This window comes from Barbatula barbatula (assembly GCF_947034865.1).
Source record: "Barbatula barbatula genome assembly, chromosome: 24".
Lineage (NCBI taxonomy): Eukaryota > Metazoa > Chordata > Actinopteri > Cypriniformes > Nemacheilidae > Barbatula > Barbatula barbatula.
Window position 1 is genome coordinate 19,486,282 of NC_136787.1, and position 25,328 is coordinate 19,511,609.

At 39.4% G+C, this 25,328-nt stretch overlaps 2 protein-coding genes across 4 annotated transcripts; one reads left to right on the forward strand and one right to left on the reverse strand.

Annotated features, from left to right (window-relative positions):
- Positions 1-286: 286 nt before the first annotated feature.
- xrcc4 (X-ray repair complementing defective repair in Chinese hamster cells 4) lies at positions 287-21,578 on the reverse strand. 3 transcript variants are annotated; one of them, XM_079448572.1, is made up of 8 exons: positions 21,100-21,578; positions 18,654-18,790; positions 18,253-18,446; positions 12,352-12,518; positions 10,701-10,850; positions 10,092-10,189; positions 7,087-7,222; positions 287-852 (listed from the first exon to the last, which is right to left on the reverse strand). In XM_079448572.1, exons 1-8 carry the CDS (start codon positions 21,126-21,128, stop codon positions 738-740), a joined length of 1,026 nt encoding a protein of 341 aa, XP_079304698.1. In that variant the 5' UTR covers positions 21,129-21,578; the 3' UTR covers positions 287-737. The 3 variants fall into 3 exon arrangements, with proteins under 3 accessions (XP_079304698.1, XP_079304700.1, XP_079304699.1); XM_079448574.1 differs by having other exon boundaries at positions 511-852; positions 10,092-10,177; positions 21,100-21,257; XM_079448573.1 differs by having other exon boundaries at positions 511-852; positions 18,654-18,787; positions 21,100-21,233.
- On the forward strand, positions 21,300-24,244 carry tmem167a (transmembrane protein 167A). Its single transcript, XM_079448577.1, has 4 exons — positions 21,300-21,686; positions 22,100-22,209; positions 23,137-23,171; positions 23,252-24,244. Exons 1-4 carry the CDS (start codon positions 21,684-21,686, stop codon positions 23,320-23,322), a joined length of 219 nt encoding a protein of 72 aa, XP_079304703.1. The 5' UTR covers positions 21,300-21,683; the 3' UTR covers positions 23,323-24,244.
- Positions 24,245-25,328: the final 1,084 nt, after the last annotated feature.

Genomic DNA, 25,328 nt, shown 5'->3' on the forward strand with positions numbered 1-25,328 from the left:
CAGACAGAAGAAGACATTGATATTCACACTCATTCAACAGATCATGCAGTCGCGGTGTACGTCGCGCGTAAAAGCGCATCTGTGGGTACATGTGAGCGCGCACGGATGATCTGGCCGTGATATGGTGTTGATCCACTAACCGGGTTATTAAGGGCTGTGAAAGTGATCAAATGAGTCTTGTTAAACTGATGTGAACAGCCCGACTCCGCTTACAGGAGGTTTTCTCACAGTGGAGACGGTGTGTGTGTGGTCATCTCCTGCGACACCAACACCTTTCACTCATTACACCGCAGAGATGAAACCCAACAAGCTGCGTGTTTCAGGGGATTTTAGCAACATTGCCAAAGTGTAAATGTTTGAGGGTTGCTAGACAAAAGTCTCCATGATAAATAAAGTCTCCTTCAGTGGAAGTCTATTCGAATTAAGAAGATACCACAGCTCCTCTCTGCGTTATTTATAAAAGTTCATGTGTAAGTTTACACAACAAAATCTCACTTATAATAAAAATTTCCGTCTAAAAGTTTTTCATTTATTACATGTACTTAATCACAATTTGCAGAGGTAAAAATGAACAATTCACACTTTAGATTTGACTCTACTCTTGAAGAAAATGCTGGCTTGTTTTAACCCAAACAACAGAGCTCTCTTTTCTAGAGAGAAGTTATTTTGTGCGGCATATTGTAAAAATGAATTCAATATCTGAAGAAGGTATGTGTTTATTGCTGGTCAGATGAGGGTCAGAAATCCTCAAACAGGTCGTCTGGATCAGGAACGGCTGTGGCCGCGGATGGTCTCTGTTGGACAGTTGGAGTTCTGCTGCTTTCTGCTTTGGCCTCTTCTGTCGGCTTCTCTCTAAAATTACAAAGTGAAGGTAAAAGGTTAAATATATAGCAGAAGTCAATATAAGTTATGACACTGAAGTAAATTCTTCCCTCTCGGTGATTACAGTGACCCAGTCAAACATGACGCCGCCTGTGGCACGCTCGACCATTAAAGTCATGATGTTGTACAGTCGTGTGCTGTAATAAAGCTCTTCTACATGTCAAGAGCTTTTAGTGTCACACATTTACTGATGCTGTAGTCATCTAAAGAAAACACCTGAATTTAATGATCAATTCAATTCCTTTTTTCAAATCAGTATAAAAGACATGAACGTCACAGACATGATTCGAGATGCTTGAACAAACGCAGGGAAATCTTTTGAATAAAGGAGTTGGTCAGAGTTTAAACACACTGATATTTCTCAGGGTTTGAATGTAAATGTTATTGCTGTACAGAACAAAACCTGCAGTCTGAATCAATCAGGGATTTTCACTGCTATGCAAAAATCAGAACGTTTTCCTCAGCAATAAATCAGGGAGAAAAGGTCATTCCCACAGGATCCTCTCAATATGAAGACCGGAGAGAGTTTCAAAGCACTGCATGAATCAGGTCAGAGGGAAAATAAATGAGATTTATGGTGGCGTAAGCCTGTTAATTTCAGGATGTGCTGAGGATCATGTAACCCTTTAAAGCAAAGCTCAGAGCCCTGAAGAACACATGGACAACTTCTGGCGTCTTCGGAGCACAAATGAAGATATTTAGGGGATATCCCAGAGATTTCCAAACCTCCCCATAGACATCATGGTGTCAGTTGTTGTCAAGGTCCAGAAAAGTACTCAAGAGATGATTACATTGGTCCGTCCGCTTATAGTGGATCAGTTGAATTGTTCTGAGAATGATTTATGTGCCAAAAACAAAGCAAAATATGACTTAATGGATATATTCTCCTCTGTCTTGAAATCTCTGGGATGTCCCCTTTAACAAATATCTTCATTTGTGCTCCGAAGACGCCGGAAGTTCTCTAAACATGTTTAACGTCATGTGGGGGAGTAAAAATTCAGTTGATTTTTGGATGAACTTCCCCTTTAACAAAGTTTCACAGAAGTTTGATGAGACTCATCTGAAGAACCAGATCACGGCTCTTAAGAGTGACTGAAAGAGATGATGAATGCACTGTAATAAAACACGATCTGGTGTGTTGGACATTTGTGCTCATATGGAAAGGTTTGACCAACACACGTCTGGCAGCTGAACTGAGAATGTGGAACACAGACTGCGACACCTTCATTTCCCAACACTTTTACAGCTCCTGGAATAATTAAAAGGAGAAAGAGTTCAAGCACGTTCCTGTCGACTGGATTCATGGAGGTAATGTTCCAGATGTGAACTGAAACAGCAGGTTTGGTCAAAGCGCTGACCACTGAAACGCATGCAAACAAATGCCAGCCAATCAGTGAGCATTAAACGATCCAATCAAATCACTGAAATATAGAAAATATATGATTTTATAATTATTTTTAAGATCTCAGATCGCTGGAACGCACCTTTCAAGAATTTACACACTTCCAGGCTATAAACGTCAATCATCTCTTATAACACACATTTTAATGTTTACAATTATTCTGGATTATTAATCTCAGCAAAAACACACAGTACAGCTGACTGGACTTTCTAATGCACTATGAGTACAGACATGAAGTTTAACAGAGATATTGAAGGTTGTGATATTTGTGAGCTTTAACAAGGCTCGCTGTGAGGGGAAACCTGAGTTTGTTAAAAGTTAACTGCGTTCACATAAAGCATTCACACAAGATCCGTCCCCAGGAAACAAAATCTTATTAGAAACAGCTCCGTATCCAGCCGTGTGTGTGTCAGTAACATCACAATCCTTCATTCTGCTGCTCCATCAAATACTGAAATATACAAATATAACTGAAAAATACAGACAAACTATGAGCCTGGAGAGAATTGACAAATGTCAAAAAAGAATCATTGATCATAAAAATGAAGGAGCTTGTCCAAGGTCAGTCCTCCGGTAGAAGTTTGTTTGTTTTATATTACAGTAAAGTCAATCTGATCAAAGCACATCTCACCTCTCAACGTCTTCAACACTAATGACAGAGTGAGAGTTCACACATCATCATCATCATCATCATCATCATCTATACAGTGTGACAGAGTCTAGAATCTCATTCACATCTCAACGTTCACATTCCTGTAAAAGAGCCGCGTGTGACAGAACAGATGCTTTACCTGAAACTAAACCGGAAGAAAACTTCAGCAACAGATGCTGCACTCCAGCGCTTCTTATAAATCCATTTCTTTGTATAATTATGATACGTCTGAAAACTCACCTGAGAGATCTGAAAACACCACAAACAAAGACCACGTCTTAATGACATTTTAATGAGTCTTTCACTTTATTTTTACAGTAAAACTACTTAAAACATTATAACTGCCCTGACAGATTTTCTTTTGTTTGTAGACTGTAAATGTTTCTGCAGAAATAACAGTATTACTGGCAGTAGTTTGCCTGTAACTTACTGTAGATTTACATCAGTTTGAACAAACGATTGCCAATAAATTAGATAAATATAAATCTACAGCACGTTACCGGCAACTAGCTGGATAACTACAGCCAACACGTTTACAGTCACGTGACAACTCAAGCTTTTACATGACTTTAACTTTCCATAGAAAGTGTTTAACTTCTTCAGATTGAAAGCATTGAGTTGAAATGACTGTTTGTAGTTTGTATACAGCGCCGGTTCTACATATATTTAGTTTTCTGATTTAAGTATAATTTTTTACAGAAGAAAACGTGAAAACTGCTGCAGAAAGTGAATGAATGATTTGTATGTGGGTTCAGTTTGTGTATTTCAAGATATGAATGAGACGTCAAACCCTGACGAAGATCTTCAACAATAACATAAACACTGAAACAGGATCAGCTGATCTCATTTTACCCCCTGAAACTAAACGTGACTGATCTACACAAGTCAAGCATCAGAAGCCTGCAGTGATCTGATCTCGCAGTAAACATGCACACATGTAAATATTCCTGTACACGCACACGTGATCATGTGGAAGTCATTACGACACAGCGCCGGTGCTGCAGGGGGAGCTTTGATGCTGAACGCACACTTCTCATCGTGAGGAGTCGCGTTTATTACATGTAAAAAACATCCCACAACATTCACTTCTTATTCATGTTGTGGGATGTGGGTGAGAAGTGTCTGCGTGTTTGGAGAAAGTTCCTCTATTTCTTTTGAAATATCACAGACGGATGACGTGAAGATCTGGATGTGATTAACAGAGAGAGAGAGAGAGTTGAAGTTGAGACCACCAAAACCGAGACCAAGACAAGACCGAGACCAGAGGGGCCGAGACCGAATCTAGACCAACACCAGCACTCCCCAAATTCATTCAAAAGATCCACAAAACACTAAAATGTCACAATAAAATAATAATGTATCGTTCAGAAATGTGTGTTTAGGATGTTTTATGTTTCATGTTTTATCACATTATTATTTTTACACTTTTTTTGCAGGTAGAAATTCCAACAACTAAACGGTAACAAAATAAATGAAAGTCTTAAAGTCCTTCAACAAAACAAAATCAGATGTGTTCTAGATTTGTTTGGGACATTTAAAAGCAAAGCTAGATACAGCCAGAGGTTCACTGTCAACCTGCAGCGACACAAACTGGTTTGCCTCCAGCAGCTCGTGTTTTTCCGGAAATAATCGTACAGCTGTATCTCTTAAATAAATGTGATCAAACTAAAAACTCTTGCAAGATACGACTTACTGTAAGCAATACAACTGTATAGATCCTCAAGATTCATATGAATTGGCAGAAACAGCATGTGTCACCTGATCTTTAAGTTGGATGTATTTAAATAAACTGAAATAACAAATGTATTCAAATCAGATACATTTCACTTCTACAGAATTTCACAGTTATTGGCTTTTTTCATTAAAGTTATCAGAATTTTGAAAGGAAATGTGGAACACGGTTACATGTGAAATGTCTAAATGAACCCACAATAATGTAAAGTAAAGTAAATTCTGTCTGTGGGATTGAAAGAGATTGAATTTAGTGTTGTGTGTAATGAGTGTATTAATGTTGTGTTGTGATGTCCAGGCAGCTGCTGGGAGACAAGAAGCATCTGTCTGTCTCTCTCTCTCACATATGAATGATGTGACTGTGACCGCTGAGCGTTTTGGGATTAAATCATGCCGTATTGTGGCAAAAGCACTCGAAAATTGGAGACTGGCTCTTAATGAGGAAGAAAAAGCTCTACTGGCACGTTACTCTTAAGGATCTGCAAATCCAGATCAGAAAGATCCTTTTCCGGGTTTGAACATTTTTCCTGCTATGGGGGAATATCATGACATGCTTGACTGTGAAGTTTTAAAAATGGTGAGGTCTGAAGCTGCATCTGGCAAAGCTTTGTTATGAATTAATATATCGAATGTGACACACCTTGGAGAGATGTACTGCACCTCGATGCAGGGAAAGAACAGCCTTGTTGGCGATTTATAATGGAGGGTGCTGCATGGTGCTATTGCTATTGTTTTTTGAAAGAGAATGTTTTTCATGTATTTATGGATTGTGAGAGGTTAAAACCTCTATTTGAGATTTTAGAAATGTTTTGTACTTCTCTTAATATCTCTTTTTCAATTAAATTGTCTATCTGCCATCGTCAGAAGTCTCAATTGGTGAATTCTTTACTTTGTCAAGCGAAGATAGCATTTTATGTCACAAGGAAAGAGAAAATTGAGAATAATACTCATAGTATTTCAGTATCTGTTTTCCTAAGGATTGTAAAATCAAGGATTTTGATTGATTTCCATTATAATAAATGAATGCATGATGTTTTCAAATTTAAATTGATTTGTGAGATTGTTGAAGAAGAGCTGTACATTCATTTCTGTTAAGATGATTCTTTACATGTCAAAAGTTGTTTAGTTTTTAAATGTATGTTGTGTTACATGCAAATTGTAATAAAACGTTTTTAAATAAAACAAAACTCTCTCTGATTCCCGGGGTTTGAGTTCAGAAGCTGCTCATTCACGGCCTGTGAAGCCACAATAAAACACTGTTTGCTTTGACACGACTCGACGGAGGCCATACGTGAACTGATTTAGAAATGATTGGAGATCTGAAGACCCCCTGTGTTCAATGTGTTCCTTTCTCGCTCCGTTTCTCTTTTAAAGAGTTTGACAGAAACACAATCCTCCTCATTCAGAATACACGGCCAATAACACACGTCAACAAAACTCTACTGTTCATAAAGCCGAGGCATCCAACACCACGCGCCCGCTTCATTCCAGGACCAGAATCTGGGAGAATCTCCAGCTGTGATATAAAGTGTCAAACATACATAATGTGATTCTCTAAAGAGTCTACGACATGCAGTCTCTTAGCGTTTGGAAAATGTGGCCTGAAGAAGGAGAAGGCCAACACAAACTCAACACCTGACACACAGCGTTCTGTCATACACAACCTGAGAACATAATGATAAACATCATCGAGCCGGACAAACACAAACTCACATTCTCAACCTGTGTCTTCATCTACACAACCTCATATTGCTCCACAACCCATGACAACACAAGAGAAGAGATTCTGACAGATTATAGAATATAAAAAGTCATATTTGACATAATGAGGAAGAGATGTGGGATACAGAATGTCAATAAAGGAGCGCACGTCGCAGACACAAACACCTCGTCATAAAGAATGAAAACCACTCACATCTGAGCAAATAGAACAGAGAAAGAACTGTACGGTTTCTTCTCCACAACAGTGAGATTATTTTGGGATGTTTTCTCAGGCTCAGACTCCCTCAGGTAACATTAAGACACAAGTTGCTCAATGCAAATCCAAACCATTCGGGGAGTTTTATTCTACGATTATGGAACTGCTGGCTAAGAACGAAATGAAATCAGAAACGTTTTTCTGCTCCAACATCAAGTAGCCAAACCGGGGCTTCTGCGGGAGATTCTGGAAAATCTGTCTCTTGTGCCTACAGTCAGTTTATCAGATAAAAACACATCCAACACCACATGAAGTCAATACAAGAGGAACAAAACAAGACAGAATTATAGCTGACATTTACATGATGACAGTCACAGGGGTTTATGGGTATAAAACACGGAACATTAGAGAACATGGCTCCGGGATTACAGGAGCATTACTGACTGATCTACTGCACTGAGAGAAAGATGATGATGATGATGATGATGATGATGATGATACCTGGATCTGTTGGACGGCGCTGCTCTTTTAGCTTCAGACTCTGGCTGTTGAAGATGTCGATGACGGCGTTTGCGACAGGGAGCCACATCTGTGATGTCATTCAAACTTTCATCCATCGGGCTGTTTTCTGACATCTCTGTTTCAAACAAAATGTAAAAACATGTTTGGTAAATATACACATAACAAACAAGCCCAAAATACTCATATCATGACATATCATGTACATCTGGCATTAACATCAACATCATAAAACCATTTGAAGAATGTAAAGCACCAAGAGAATGAACTTAACATAACAAATCAATCACTAAACAACACAACGATTAAAGGTTTCAAGTTTTGACATTTCAGAAGATTAGACACCGCTGCTCCTGACTGATGCTCTGATCTGACACTGATTCTGTGTCATCTGACCAACACACGAAGAGACGATCTACATGAGGTCTGGAGTCAGATTGATGAGAAACATTCACTGAAAAACTTAAACAGCTTCTTCACAGAATCATACAATGAAGAAGTGTGAAAATACAGTCTTGACATCTTAAATCTTTGTGTAATAAATGTCGAATGAGAATAAAAAACAAGGAGTCAATGAAACGGTACCAGGCCTCAATACCAACTACAACAGACCGATAAGGCAAGAGAGGAGATTTTTTGCACACACACACACACACAGACACAAACACACATGCACACGCACACACACGCACACACACACGCACACACACTTAATAGACTTCTCTTGTTTTTATACACAGCTACAGCAAAATCAAATCATTTTGCATTATTACAATAAAACCTCATTGACTTTATTATTGTGTTGTTGGATACGTCGCCAAAGGAGGTTTTACTTAGATTTGTCAAGTTTTGTCAGATAAGTAAAATTTTGCCCCTAAAATACAGTTCTGTGGGAACACACACACACACACACACACAGTATGACACATATGTGTTGTGTTTGCAAGGGAAGGAAAAGGAAAACCGCAGTCTGAAGAACAAACCTGAAGACGCCCAGCAACCATACAATACACTACATTACAGTTTCAAATGTTGTTGAAGTCATGTGACCGCTGGAAACCTTCTGGATTCTGTGTTTTACAGCCACACCAGTGAAAAGTGAGAAATTGAGCAACTCATCTGTGACTCCGCCTCATTTCCCTCTTTCTGACTCAAGAGCTGTGAATACAGTCTGATGTGGAAATCAGGAGAAATCAGACCCCGTTTCCAAGAAACAAACACTTGAAGAGATGATGTCATAACTGCACAGACGTGGGCTGACACGGGCGTCTCAGGTTGTTATGTTGTTAATGAGAAGACAAGTGTGCTTCTCTACAAATCAACACATAAACAACAACAACAACAACACAAACAATCCTTCACTATGTAAATGAGATCCTGTGATAAAGACAGCTGTGAGCATTGTTAATATTTATTTCATTCCTTTTGTTCATTATTTATTAGACTGTGTATCATAAACACAATCTAATATCACATGCTAATGTCTACTTGTGTTTACAAAATGATGTTTTATTTTAATAATTACAAATTAATAAATAAGTCTGTTGTCAACGGAAAAAAACTGCTTCATTACGCAACACCAAAATATAAAACAAGCAAAAAAAAGTGAATGTCTAAACATTACACCACATATTAGTGTGAAATAAATGTATAAGATAAATGACATAAATCAGTCTAGACACACGCGTGTGCGCACACATACGAACACACACTCTCACAGACACACACACACATGCAGAGACGCACACGCACAGATGCACACACACTCTCACAGACACACACACAGACACACACACACACACACACACACATGCAGAGACGCACACGCACAGATGCACACACACTCTCACAGACACACACACACACACACACACATGCAGAGACGCACACGCACACACAGACACACACACACATGCAGAGACGCACACGCACAGATGCACACACACTCTCACAGACACACACACACACACACACACACACACACAGACAGACACACACACACATGCAGAGACGCACACGCACACACAGACACACACACACATGCAGAGACGCACACGCACAGATGCACACACACTCTCACAGACACACACACACACACACAGACACACACACACATGCAGAGACGCACAAGCACAGATGCACACACACTCTCACAGACACACACACACACATGCAGAGACGCACACGCACAGATGCACACACACTCTCACAGACACACACACACATGCAGAGACGCACACGCACAGATGCACACACACTCTCACAGACACACACACACACATGCAGAGACGCACACGCACAGATGCACACACACTCTCACAGACACACACATGCAGAGACGCACAAGCACAGGCACAGACACACACACAGTTACTAAGTAATTACTGTAATATAATTAGTTACTTCTGATGCAATTAAACTAAATACTTTGTGTGTGCAATAGTGGAATTCAAAGTCTAACTTTAACTTTCATATCTGTGCTTTAATGTGTAATTCTCACATTTGTATACTTTGGTCAGATAATAATATGACTTCATGTAGTTTTATTTGACTGAATTAAAAGAGCTTTCATGTCGACCCTTGAATCACTTCACTAATCGAGGTTGATATAGGATATAGAAAGTCATTAAATACTTCTGGAGAGAGTCATTTGTTCAGTAATGAATATGTCATTGAAAAAGTAATGAATTACTAGTTACTAGAGTAACTTACCCAACACTGCACACAGAGCTCGTGAAGAGCAGCATTATGCCAACATCACACAACTTATGCCACATGTTTCAACTCAAAACCTTCTGGGAGAACTTTTCAAACGTTGCTCAACCATAAGAACAAAAAAAAGTGTTGTTTGATTTTCTGGGCAGGATGTGTATTTACTGTCTTAATCACAACAAACATGGAAATGTCTAATGTTATAGAACCACTAGAAAAAGACTCTATCAGGACTTTAGTGAAGATGAAGGATGATGTCTGTTCTCTGTTGTCACCTTTATGAGGACGTCTGTGTTCTTCCTCCTGTTCTTCTTCTGTACTTCCATCATAATCACTCTTCTCAGCCTCCGGCTCTTCACTTCTGTCCTGTTTCCTTCTCAAACACACACACATTACATTTCACACACACCCCAGTGAGAAAAGAGAGATGTATCAGGGTATCAAACATTGATGCTGGTTGTGTTTTGAGGTGATCGTATAAACGTCTCTAAGAGATGCACTCTCAGAATGTTTATAGGCTCTGTTGTTCAGGTAAACTGAGCAAATCTCAAAGGATTTAAAGATAATCGTCACTGTCGCCGGCTTTCTTTTAGGTCCTTTAGCTGATTAAATTCATGTCACATTAACTTCATTGTGAAAACATGTATTTGATCATTCTCACTGTGTAAATGAGCTATTATAAGTCAGTATGAAGGCCTTTTTTTATGTTTCGAAACAAATGAACAAATGTGAAAATGCTCATAAGCAACAGAAAACTGGAAGTGATGTCCCTGAAAATGAGAGGATTACCTAATAAAAGCCAGTTTCTCAACAGGGGAAGACTGAAAGCGTTTGCAACACGACAGATGCGTCAGAAGATCGCTCATGTGAGATTGAATGTTCACCTCACTTCAGCTTCATCCACAGACTGCTGAAGTTCATCGAGTCGAGCCTGGAGATCTCTGATTCTAGACTTCTTCTCATTCAGAACCAACACAAAGCGGCTGTACAGCTCTCTCTCTAGTCTCTCTTTCTCCTCCACGTATCTTTCCATCCTGTGAGGAGCGAAACACGCACAAACACTTCTTCAGCCGTTCACTACTGCTTTTACTTCAAGAACAGATTTCAACACTGTAACCTTTCACAACTGTGCAGATGTGTAGATTTTCTTTTCTAAATGAATAGCCCTCATCATGTATCCCGCTCGTGTGGTTCTGATTCTATATGCGAGTCAGTTTAACACAAAAGAAGATATTTTGAGAAATGTCTCACTGGTTTTGTTCATTCAATTGAAGTCAATGAAAGTTCAGTGTTTTTTATCTTCTTTGGTGTTCTGCAGAAGAAAGTTTTGACATCAGGCCATGATGAAATCATGTTTTTAAGTCAACTATCCCTTTAACACTTAATTATTAAATATGGAAAACTTAAGAGCGTCTTTGAAACTGAGACACCTGTGAAGTAAAATTTACAGTGAATGTCGTTGTGGAGCAACAATACAAACTGCCCATAATTCTTGTTTTGGAAGGTGTTAGAGAAGTGTGGCGGTACATTGTGGCTGGTGATGTAACCGCTGCCGTTGAACAGAGAGGAAAAACTGAAGCACATGGAGAACACGTGCGTACACACACACACACACACACACATACACACACACACGTCATCTGCCCTAAATACACCAAATCAGCCCTTAAAGTGATAGTTCACCTTCAAAATAAAAATTCTGTCATAATTAACTCGCCCTCTTGTCTTTTTAAACCTGTCTGACTTTCTTTCTTCGGCAGAACACAAAAGAAGATATTTTGAAGAATGTTGGTGACAGAAAACTGTCGGCCCCCATTGCTTTGCATTGGCTTGTGTCCATACAATCAAAGTCAATGGTGACCGAGGGTTTACTGTTATTTACATTCTTTAAAATATCTTCATTCATGTTCTGCAGAATAAAGAAAGTCAGACAGGTTTAAAAAGACAAGAGGGCGAGTTAATTATGACAGAATTTTTATTCTGAGAGTTTATTAACAGAGAATCACCGTTCACACACTTCCCCATTGAGTATCATAGCAAACACAACAAATCTGACACGGTTTCATTCTGAATCATGAGAGAGATCATGTGAAAGTTTTCTTTTGTTTTTTGTAAAAACAAAATACAGTTTCAATGTTTCCAGAAACCCATAAAAACCCTTCGTTGTTTATCCACATTAAATTAAATTGTCTCTGCTCCCATCCTCTTGATAATCCAGCCTCATTCCTTAACATAAATGCATTAGCTATCATAAACCGATGATGAACAACATGTTTTATTCATATTTCTTAATGTTAATGCTGACACAGGTGTTCATTGTTTACTCATGATAGTTACATTCTGCATTACTTACTCATGTAACAGAAATAACTTTAGACTTACGCATGAATAAATGTTGAATAAATCACTAACAGTAGCTGTGGTAGTGTTAGTCCCTGTTTACTAATAACTCATGTTAACAAACGGAATCATATTGTAAAGTGTTCTTGTTCTCTCTTTTAAGCGCACAGTAAGTGTAATCTTTGTGTTACGTACTGTGTGCTGATATGTTGTTGTTCTAGTCTCAGTTTCTGGTTCTCCTGGAGCAGGTGCTGGTTTTTGGCCTGCAGATGTTTGCTGAGGTCCAGACCGTGAGTAATGAGCTCCCTGATGACTTCAGTGGGCTCGGGCACAGCCAGCAGCTTCACCACACCGAGCCTGAACTGAGAAACACACAGAGAGAGAGAGATCAACATTAATCATGTTACGATCTCATCTGTCAGCTAAAGAGAGAATGTGCCTCAATATCATTTCACCCACAATTCAGAGTTCTGCTCATCAAAGATGCTGCTGTTGCTATGGAAACGGAAACAGTGGCAACAGAGCTCAGCGGTGGCCGCACATTTCCCATAATGCAGTGTGAGTTACATTTGTATATCCTGCAGGTATTATTTTGAATAGCACAATGACTCAATAATCAATAGTTTTGTATTTGATTACAGGTTTAAATCAGTTATGTTAACAATTTTTTTAACATTTAGTCCTTTAGCCGACGCTTTTATCCAAAGCGACTTACAAAGTAGAATAGAAGCAATTTGTGCAACAAAATAACTTTTGTTATGTCATTGGATCTTAAAGCTGCTGTGAAGTTTGGGTGGTCAGTGTTTTGTGTCTATTGGCATTCTGGGGGATTAAACACAATCATCATCTAAAGAAACTGATAAGAGCCCAGATGACCGATGTGATCCTGGAATAAACGACCCATGTCAGGACACACACTCTCGCTCTCGAGTGTCTGTGTGTGTGTGTGTGTGTGTGTGTGTGTGTGTGTGTGTGTCAGTCTGTCAGTGATAAAATAAGAGCACTGAAGATCAAGTCACAGACAACAAAGCACAACACCGACACACACATTTAAACTTCTTTTTAAAATCTTAAAACTTTGACTTATAAATGCACATGAGTAGGTGATGATGGACAGACAGAATCCTGTAACAGCTCTTAAACGTTTCCTTTCCTGGAAGAAAATCAGCATGTGACGGCAAACTGCAGTGTAAACATCACGTCTGACGTCACCGTTGCCTTTATGAAGTGTTACACACGCTCTCACACTCACTTCACTTCTCTTCTTTACTCAATAATTAAGTATGAACCGGTTGTGTAACAAACATCTGTTGGTTTTCTTGCTGAATGATGAGAAGGCAGGTAAAACAAAAGCGCTGACGTCAGGAGGCTGTCATATTTAATATGACGCATAACTTCTTCATTTACAAATAAAATTCAAAGTGCTTTACATAAAATGATTGACAAAGAGAAAGACGACGTATCTTTAAAATGCAAATGATTTAAGATCACAAATAAAACTTTCGATTTTAAGAAACAATAAACACAGCAATAAAATGGATTCAAATGTGAGTGTATGTATAAAAAGAATACGAAATAATACTATACTAAAAAATACTATAAATTACAAAAAATAATGAAAAAAGATAAATCTGCCATCATCCACACACAAGCAGTCTGTCCAAACCTGTATGACCTCACAATATGTTTACACTATAAATGGAAGTGAATCCTGTCAAGCTTACAGAAAAGATTTTGGGGTAAATTATCATTTTGAAATCTATACATTTCAAATATGAAGTACCCATCACTCCTTATACAAATTGGACTTCAGGGAGGAGAGAAGAAATAAAGTGAAAGGAAACGGTGTCTCTGTTAGTAACACGCGTGTATCTGATGACTGACGTGAACGTGACTTGAGCTCACGTCACAGTCCTCCAGCGAATGAACCGTTCACAGAGCCGACATTGTTTTGTTACATCCGCGGCCGGTCTGGAAAGTATTAAACAGTTTCATCTCTGCAATCAGTCAAGTGAGCGACCGAAGCCCAACAGATGCCATCATAAGCCCATGAGAACGCTGGGAACTCAAGTCATTTTGTCCCCGTGGGAGCAGTCGTTTTCAAGGTGCCAAATCAACACTAGACCACACAGACCACCACACAGGATTCTCAACATCACGTCAACATCATGTCATGATGAGTCCGACACAGATGTTGATAACACATCTTAGGCTCACGTCAGACTTTATTAATTTACTAAACCTTATTAAGATCTCTGCCACTTTTATAGAATCAGATTGTGATTAGGGCTGATTAGAATAAGGGCGCATTATTTATTGAAATTAAATAAACACATGATGCCAAATTCATATTTTATTTTTGTGTTTTCTCTTTTACTGCTGAATGACTCATAACCGTGTTGTCTTCTCATGCTTAACATGGTCAACTTGTCAAAAAAACAGTTGGACATACTATTTGTGTGCTTGATACACTCTCCCAGCGTTCGTATAGGTTTCAAAAAGTTTTTTTCAAACAAGAAAACCACATTTCTTAGTCTCTTATTGGGCAATTCTCCTGGAAAAGCAAACCCACGGCAAGGCGAAAGAAAGAGCCCACCCACGCATCAAAAGACGAGCGATAGGAAGACCAGCTGATCAAGATCGGCTGTGCTGTGGGCCTGCAGTTGCAGCACGTTACTCTTGCGATAGTATGAGAAGTTGAGGTGTGTGTGTTTGTTCACAGCATTTCAGTGATGGATGTTATATAAACGGTGGAAATAACGCTGGATTAACACTGATAGATGGAGCGGTCCCAACGCTTAAGGATGCTGGACATGAACCACACGTGGTAAGTCAAACTGAGTCATATGTCTGTGTTTTGTAGGCATCGGCACATACGTGCATAATGTAAACAACATAATGTAAAGTGAATTAAGAGTTATAAAGGGATAATACCATGATGTATCTTGTGTGCTCGTGATATAGTTCCTATGAATCCAATTGCGATCTGCAGTTTCTCAGACTTTAAAACACGCAGGTTTGATCTCAGCACTGATTCACACACACACACACACACAATGGCAGAAACACTTGCACACGTCCTGACATCAGTGCTAACATATGAAACATGTGAAACAATTAACAGCAAGAGAAACACAGACACAGAACAGCAGGGTTTCATCTGAAAATACAGCAATCTGATAACCATTACAGCTTTAACACACATCTACTGAGAAAATCCTCTCAAAACCTCTCTTTTCTGCTGTCGACATGAGACACAAATGAAGAAAATGAAATCCTTTGAGGAACACATGGTAAGAATTTATACCTGGGGTGTAGAGTTTAAACCAATCAGATCCTCAGAGAGCCTGTGTGTCCCATCCCAGCAGTCTGACACACACACACACAGTCCCACACGCATACACACACACACACAGTCCCACACGCATGCACACACACACACAGTCCCACACGCATGCACACACACACACACACAGTCCCACACGCATGCACACACACACACACAGTCCCACACGCATGCACACACACAATCAGTGCCTCACGCACACACAGTCCCACACGCATGCACACACACACACAGTCCCACACGCATGCACACACACACACAGAGTCCCACACGCATGCACACACACAGTCGCACACACAGTCGCACACACAGTCGCACACACATGCACACACACACACAGTCGCACACACATGCACACACACACACAGTCGCACACACATGCACACACACACACAGTCGCACACACAGTCGCACACACAGTCGCACACACATGCACACACACACACAGTCCCACACGCATGCACACACACACACAGTCCCACACGCATGCACACACACACACAGAGTCCCACACGCATGCACACACACAGTCCCACACACAGTCCCACGCACACACACAGTCGCACACACACAGGCACACACACAGTCGCACACACATGCACACACACACAGTCGCACACACATGCACACACACACACAGTCCCAGAGCACCACAGGAGTCCTGACGTGACATCATGTGATCATGAAAGCACAAATCATTCCTCTCTCGTGTGTGTTTTCACCTGTATACTTCATCCATGATAGCTAATATGTGCTATGTGAAACAGAAGTCAAGGTGTCCCTAAATCTTTAAATACTTACTGTAAAAAAGCTGCGTCTTCAAACGGGTTGTATAAGAGAGAAACAGCTGCTTTTACATTTACACATTCAGCTGTTTCACTGAAGAATGCTGCAGACGCTCACACAGGGTGTCATTATGGGCCTGAAGCATCACCGACAAAACTCTTCTGAAGCATCCCAGCATTATTCAAATCAACATTACTAGCGTAACTGTCATTAACATTAAATAACAACACAGAAAGGCATAAAACACACTTTAAACCGTTCTGCAAAGATTATTTACATCATTCAATCTAAACAAAGCTTGATGACGCATCACAACAATCAAACAGCATGTTCATATCTCAACTCTTCATTCACTAAGTAAACACAAGCGACATCTAAACACAGAGCTTTTACATAAGAGTGTTTCAGAGCGCCGGTCTGGACTTCAAAGAGGAAACCAAGAGAACAACATTAACCATCCAAAAGAGCTTTACTGTGACAACAAACAAACAAACATCTGAACGACAACCAGTCAAACGCAAACTTCATTATGTGATTCAGAAGCAGGTGATGATGATGATGATGTCATATTTCTTCTCATTACACCAATGAGCTAAACCACAAAACAACTGTGTTCTGCGACCTCATAAACATCCAGGAGACTTTGACGCAAATGTGCAGATTTGAATAAACCTTCTCTCTGTGTAAGAGCTCAGCTTCTCTGTTTCTGAGACACTTTTCCATTTCCAGTTAGTCACCACTCCACCAGCAAAACTGAAATGAGCTTCTGGTTGAGCTCAAATGTGATCATCTCATATCAGTTCTTCACAACATTAGCAAAACCTACTTTATCTTACTTTGTACAATATATCCTAATGCTTTGTCATGATCCTTTTCTAAAATGATAGAGGGAAGTAACTTGGATTAGTTGTACACGAACAGTCATTTTATTCATATTTTCTTTCAGCGTGTTATCAAGCAGATTCTTTAAATTCTGAGAATAAAAAAGCGTTCTGAAACAAACAGCACTGAGGAAATGTAGGCCTCCATATAATACTCTATCTATGTTGTCATTTTTACTTTTGTTATGACACTAATATCTAACCCAACTAACATCCTCGTGCCAGATAAATAATATACAGTCCGCATCCACCTAAAACTTTGAACAAACATAACTTTTCGAAGAATTCAATTCTCATTTATCGCAAACCATCGCGATATACACTTGTGCGATATTTAGGTAATTTCGATAAATTGCACTGCACAGTCCTAGAGTCAACATACAAATGTGTTTAGAGAGCTGAAATGTCCTAGTATCAATGACTGGACTATTACTGTAAAATGCAGAAGAAGGTACAGTGGCTCAGGTGCTGGTCCAGTAATGGATGCTGTACATGATTAGTTTATAGTTTAGGCTGGATTTCCTCGGCTCCTGGCAGCAGATCAAACACAGAAAACTCAACAGAGGTAGCGGTAGCTTTCTGGGAATGCTTCAGTGTTGAGAGGGTTTTGGTCAATCACAGGTCCAGTAGCGACCCCTGATCTCTTCCATACAACACATGTGTTCCCACTGACAAACAACAGCTATCAATCAATCAATGTGTGGATGCATGAATGATAAAACAGATCAATATATGAATGAAGGAAATTTACATTTAGGCATTTGTCAGACACTTTTATCCAAAGCGACTTGCATTGCATTATCCTATACATTTATCCATATAGGTATCTGCAATCCCCTGAGATCCAACACACAACCTTGCGTTAACACAATGCTCTTAACACTGAGATACAGGAAAGCTGCCCCGAAATGTCATCACACTTAAAAACATTTGCATCATCTAAAAACCGCTACAGTAAGAAAATCTGATTCCCAGTTTTGACATGTCAGGTGTTGATTTCAGACTCACGGCGGCCATGTGTCAATCATCTCAGCTATTACATCATCACACCTGCAGTGCAGCGATGTCACGCATGCCACTCACCGAGATGTCGCTCTGCACCTTCTCATAAGACAGCTGCAGCAGGGGGCTGGAGGGTCTCACGGGTGCCAGGTGAAAAGCGTACACATCCTCCGCCTTCTGTCCCTCTCCGGTCAGAGCCAGGTGTAGATCCTGAACATAACGCTCCCTCTCCATCTCTATGTCACGAGCCTCCCGGGACACGTCCTCCTCTGAGACTGACCGGACAATACCAGCATTATCACAAGTTACAACACATGAGTTTGAATGAAAAAGCACAACGTTTATATCAGATTCTACAACGTCAATCTCAGCAAATAACAATACAGCGGGCTGTCACAATATGATGATGAGTGAATAATGAGAGAATTGGAATTCACGTACACGTGTGCTGTTCCTTTAAATGTGATGTTTTGATTTCTTACCCTCGCCGCTCCAGGCAGACACGGCATCAGAGAGAAGAACAATAAATCCAGACCCGAGATCCTCGACCCATTCAAGCTTGAGAAAGAATGAACTACGAGTCTCAGACGTGATGGAGATCTGACGCACACTGCTTCTGCTGATGATGATGGACAAACACAAAACAACAACTTCAGACAAACACCAACATTATTCATCCAATAAACTGAAATAAATCAATTATTAATATTAATTATAATAATAAATAAAATGGTTTTTATTATGTTAACATGTTTTTATTGTGTTAGTTAGCTGTATTTTAAGTTATTGTGGATCAAATTAAAACAAACCACTGCAGTTTGATTGATATTCATTGGCTGTACAATAAAAAAAAACTTTCATTTTGGAACCAAACCCTTCAAATATTCACAAAATATTGGTACAGAAAAATACTATATAATTTACGTACTGTTCGAAATTCTACATTCTTATATAAATACATCAAGTAACGCATAATATATACAGTATATTTCAGTTTAGTTGATTTATCTTGTAGGTTCACAAACAGTATACAACATCTAACATTAGTAAAAATGAGTTTTTTTGCCTGTCAAATTCTGTGTTCAAAATGTAAAGATGAAATGAAGGAGAAAGGATGTGAGGATGTTTGTTATTTTGTGAATGGTTATAAAAAATTATAATTCTGTGAAGTTCTGTCCAGCCTTTAGTTTCTTACAGATATATATCGGCCATAAAACACAGATTCAAAGCGTACAGTGAAGTGAGAAAGCTCTGACCTCAGGTCAGTAAGTAACAGTAAACAGTGCTGAGGGTGAAAGGTCAAAATGCCTGTGTCATGTCAAACTGATAATCAGTGTGTCAGAAATATAGAATAAACAGCTGACATCTGCTTTCCTCCCGCTGACCATCATCATCATCATCTTACAACATGACTCAAACGGAAGCATCGGCAAGAGAACGCACGCAGAACACATGACAGTCATTCATTAACTTCAGAAACATCTGCACACGGGTGATGATTTAATGACAGGTTCACCACACACACATATCACAAGATGCCTCATAAGACAGAGACCTTCACCCCAAAATCAAGATTCTGTCAGCATTCACTTTTACACATTTATTATAAATGAAGACGGTGCAAAGTTAGAAAGTATCAAAGTACTCCGTGTGACTCATCCAACCGCTTCCATGATAAACAGATTCTTTTCTAAAACCATCCGTAAGTCACGTGGGTTTGGAACAGTGAGAGTTAGTGAATGATGTTTGGGTGAATGTGGCTGACATAAAGTAAGGGTTACGACAGTGAGTTTAAACATTTATCCACACCCAAGAGACCTCCAACAACAGCAATCATGTACAGTGTTTCCATTCTTCATGTCCACAAGAGCACACATGACGCTGACTGTAATATGATGGCAGATTGGAAAGAGCTGTTCATCATCAGACAGCAGTAGATCAGAGCTCACTTTACATACATGATCATTGGAGATAAAGAATCGGGACTCAAGAGGTGTCATCACAGCCTCTTTAGACTTTTCAATCTTAACATTTTAAAAGAACAAAAGTCAACCAGATGAAAATGAGAGAACTCCAAATCATGTTTTTTATTATGTTAGTTAGCTGTGTTTTTTGTTATTATGAATTATAAAAAAACAACTGCAGTTTGATTGATAGTAATTGGAATACACAACCAAAACAAACATGATTTTTGAACAATTTCTCTCATTTTGGAACCAAACTCTTCATTTGTTGTTCATATCTAAGAGAACTTGTGAATGACACACAGCTTCCCCTCTTGAATGATGGGTTACATGAGATTTCCATGCTCTATATTTTCTGTGTTCATGTTTAGGAGTTATTTTATTCCCATAGACATGAATAGACACATTCACACTCGACACGGAGCTCGCGCATCTGGTCAGGCGAAAACAACATTCTTATATTCTCTAAACAATTCACTGTCTGTCTGTATTCTCCAGTCAAACTCTAAGGGAAAAGTTTCTAGGAAATAGATTTCTAGGGCTTGCTGGTGTTGTCATTTTATACAAATGGCTTGTGTTCAATGTATAGATTTGACATTCCTGTATGTGTCAGACCGGACACACACTGTGATAACTTGGTATTAACCACATTGAAAAAAGAAATAAAGTGAGTAAAAATCCTTTTCTGTCCGCAGTAGCTGTGATGTTTTGGAGGAAACTGTGGTTACCATGGTGAAGAAGAAGTTGTGTGAGGAAACAAAAACAAAACCCAAGATTTCAATCCAAGGCTAATAAACGAGCAGTTATTCTTCAGTGACCTGACTGTACTACTGAACGCCATTAGACAACATCGTTTAATAAAGTGTGTGGAGGTTACTAACATCATTACAACAGAAAACAAACAAACATTCACAAGTTCACTCTAAACAACACCGCATGATGAAGTAATGTAAACAAGTCTCACCTCATTCCAAAAGAGTCAATGTTTACCATGTAAGAAATGATTTAAACTAACACATTAAATCATTTCCGTGGTGTACATCTGCAGGTTTGACCCTTCGCGCTACATGCGCAGCAATGGAAGTTAGATCGTATGACAACTGCGCCGCCATATTGGACCGGGCAAGCGTGCCTTTAAAAGACGTCATTGTGAACGAGGCAGCTGCGTTTGGTCTGATTAAAAAGCCCAGTAACGTTTACATTTTTCAAATCAATTTCAAATGGCTTATGATCTACGCAGGGTACAATACGTTTAGCCTCTAATCGCTATATGTTCGCCAAAAATGTTTATGTCACTAAGAATTGTGAGGACTGATGCACATGCATTGGTTCGGGAATGTAACGCCTGAAATAAAACATAAGTATTCTTTTTGCATTCTTACAAGTCCGCAGCTTCCCGTTGACTTGAATGTGGTCATAGGATAGTTGTGCCCTGCCCAATATGGCGGCGCCAATAATGCGTCACAGCAATGCCCTTCCAGGTTGCCGTACAGTTGACGCAATTTCCGCAAGTGCCGGAAGTGTGAGGTGGCTGGAGACGATATCAAGATGGTGAGTTTTGCTTTGCTAACTTGTGATTTAATATGAATGTGCTCAAGAAACGAAGTTTAGTTTTTTTGTATTCGGTAGTATTTAACAGTACACTGTCTGCCGTAACAATACATCCGCAGTTAAATAAGAACAGATGTCTTAACGATCTGTCGTGTCAGTGCTGATCTGTGACTGAAGACGATGTGTTATAGATCTTATGACACACATAACCACCGTGTCTTCTCTCTCTGTGTGTGTGTGTGTGTGTCATATTGATCACACTGCGATGCTTTATCATTGTTTCGTGTTATTTTAAAGACTGGTCAGTCAGTCTTTCTCCACTGACATCATCAGTGCCCGCTCCCTTCTGTCAGACTATAGTCTCACTTTTCAAGTTTATTTACTAACACTTGTTTTCTCTGTGTTTTTTGCAGTCTGCTATATTTAATTTCCAGAGTCTGCTGACGGTTATTTTACTCCTCATCTGCACATGTGCTTACATACGATCTTTAGCTCCCAGTCTGCTGGATAAGAACAAAACCGGGTACGTTTACTGTCAACAGACACATATTACAAACAACACAAAAGATGTTTATTGTCACATGTTCACTTTTCAATTCATTTCCTCAATTTCAGCCATTTTATACAAACATCATAATGCTTTAAAATAATTGTTTGTCTAGTCAATGGTTGCTTTTTATTTGGCTAAAGGATGTTGGGGTAAGTAAGTGTTTAACATAAGTGATGTGGACGAGTGTTTGTTTGGGGAGACGTCGGTGCGATGATGTCAGACTGAGACAACGAGATGTTCACCACATGTTTGGATTAGAGAATCAGGAAGTGAAGGAGATTATTCACATGCAGCCGTCTGATCTCAAGAAATAGATGCTTTTCCTAAAGAACCTTCTCACCCCTTCAGACCTCTTGTTTTGTTGCTGTAGTGGTTTAACAGTGGCGTTGTTCCAAATTTGTTTGTTTGAAGAAAATTCATGCAAAGCAATAGTGAACAGAAGCTCTTGTGTCTCAGTGTAACGGTGCTATAGCTTCATGTTGTTCTGTCGTGTTTTTACAATTGCTGCAAACCTATAAAAAACCAACAGCATTCACACGAGCTTTGTTTCAATTGGGGAAACAGAAAGAGTTTTCTTCCCAGGGCTGCTGACAGTACATGTTCTCGCTGTCACATGTTTGTTGTTTCTGTTCACTCCAGATGCCGGTCCGTTCTGTCAAAGCTTCTGTTATGACATTTTAGCCCCTGTGAAGCTCATCACTCATCTATTTCTAGCCCCTGTAATCTGGAAATGCCTTCGAGAGCATCAGTCAGAAGACTGTGACCTGCTTCCGTTCATTACTCATCAAATCAAACATTCAAAACTTGATACCTCAAGCCGTTCCCTTAGACCTCCGTTGATAGAGAGCAGCTCTGCGTTATTTCCTTCAATAACCTTCAAATGTGTTTTTCCACTCACAGATTTCTGGGAATATTCTGGAAGTGTGCAAGAATAGGTGAGTCATGTGTAAATGCTGTGTGTTCTTGTGTGATATGTACTGTTCCAGTGCTCATGATCTTATCCGTTTCCTCTCAGGTGAGCGTAAGAGCCCGTATGTGGCGTGCTGCTGTATCATCATGGCCTTCACCATTTTATTTTCGGAATAGCACCGAAACCATCCAAGGATTTGAAGAAGTTTGAGATGATCCAAGAACAACACAGAGATCCTAGAACAGGAAAGATGATGTGTAACGTGTTGAGACTCTCTGGGCTTCTGTTGAATCTCAGTACTGATGTATGTGAACATTGCTCAACCTCCTGGACCTGTTTCTGTAAATGCAAATAGTTATTGGTCTCGATGGTAACGTTCCGGCAGTCTTGACACTCATTTTGACTTAATGAAAGGTTTATGAGCATCAGAGGGACAGGATTTCTTGAGATGGACATTGATGTGTGTAATATCATGCTTGTTGAATCATTCATTTGGATCTGTGCTCTGTTTTGTATGGAGACGTGGAGTTTGCATTAAAAAGAGGATTTATTACAGAAAGATTTTCTTGCCACTGCAATACAGAGTTTTTTAAAAGACTGAGTTGACTTCAGGTCTGCATTCTATAAATATATATTTGAATACAGAACAAAATCAACATATTACGGTGTTATAAATATTTCCCAAACGTTTGCATGTTTTTGTCCTTACGGGAAGTGCTGTAGATGTTTCGGGAGTGATGTTTTTCTCTGGCAGCGTTTGAAGTCATCAATGAATGGTGGATAACACAGCAGTCAGTCAGTGATGCGAATCACTTACTAAAATAGCACTTTATCCTTTCCATAGTGTTTTATTACAATAGAAATGACTGACCTTTATACATCGTTCCTCATGTTTAAAATGTGTCTCATTCTTCGAGAGTGCAAACATAGTCAAGAGCGTCACACATTTACACTAAAGTTTCTTTGAAATCCCAATAAGTGCATGATAAATTATAAATGACGAAGAAGTCTGAGATTTTAGAAATGAAAGCAAAATTATCAAAGTAAGTACTTTCTTCATCTGTTGTGTAATAATCAGGAGTTGTGTATGATTCATGATAAAGGACGTGAAGCGCCGCTGGTGTCATCCTCACACAGAGCAGGAAAAACCTTTAACAAGCACTAAACATTTATGAATTCAGTGAAATGTCTTGAAGGAAAGTCCTGAGGAGATGAACTCTGTGGGGTACGAGACGTTCTCTTCAGAGCTATAGATCAGCACTCGTAAGTTCAACAGACGTCACCACACGTTTAAAGAGAACGCTGGCTCTTGTTAAACAGTAGGGAGTCATTCTCACATCCTGACCAGTAGCAGAAAATCTTTTCAACTAATATGAATTTAATGTTTCAGGTTTGCAGAAGGTGAACAGTTTTAATTAAGTGTAATGGAGGAAAATTCTTGACAAAAAAATATGGCTGGAATTGTGTTGAGGTTGCGCAGTATTCTTGTTTGTTCATTTTGAAGTCATTTAGCCGACAGCAACACGTAATGTTTTATTCTTGCATGATGCTGAAACTGGGCACTAAATGTAGCTTGAGAATTTCAGTCAATATGTTTATTTTATGTTTAGGAGAAGCATTTATCTAAGAAAAATATTGTTTTACTTTTCAGTCTATGTGTATTTAAAGTTCATTATTGTTACCCTTAAAGTATGCTTGAAAGCAGTTCTACATAAAGTAAACATAACTTGAACACGTTAATCATCGCAAAAAGTCACAATCACACATTTCTATCTGAGGCTCATGAGAGTTGAATAACTGTACAGTTCACAAACACAGTTCAGAAGAGCTTGAAAGGGCAACTTATGCATGTCAGTTTAAGACAAATGATTATTCGATTATATTCAGGGTTTTCTAAAGTTACATGCATGGACTCAGCGGAGGTCCTCACTCAGATCAGATGAAGGAGAAAGACTGCATTCATTATTCCTGCCGCCCGTATGACTGACTGCTCAACTCATAACAGGACGTAACCTTATATTCTCCTCAAGTGGAATAAATGAGGCCAAATGTTTTATCTGCACATCGACTGCCACAACACATCACACGCTTTACACGCTCATGTCAAATGTTGACTGGCATGTGTGTTCTCTGTACCACACGCTTCAGAAACCCTCCGTCTATACAAGTTACAGAAGACCAC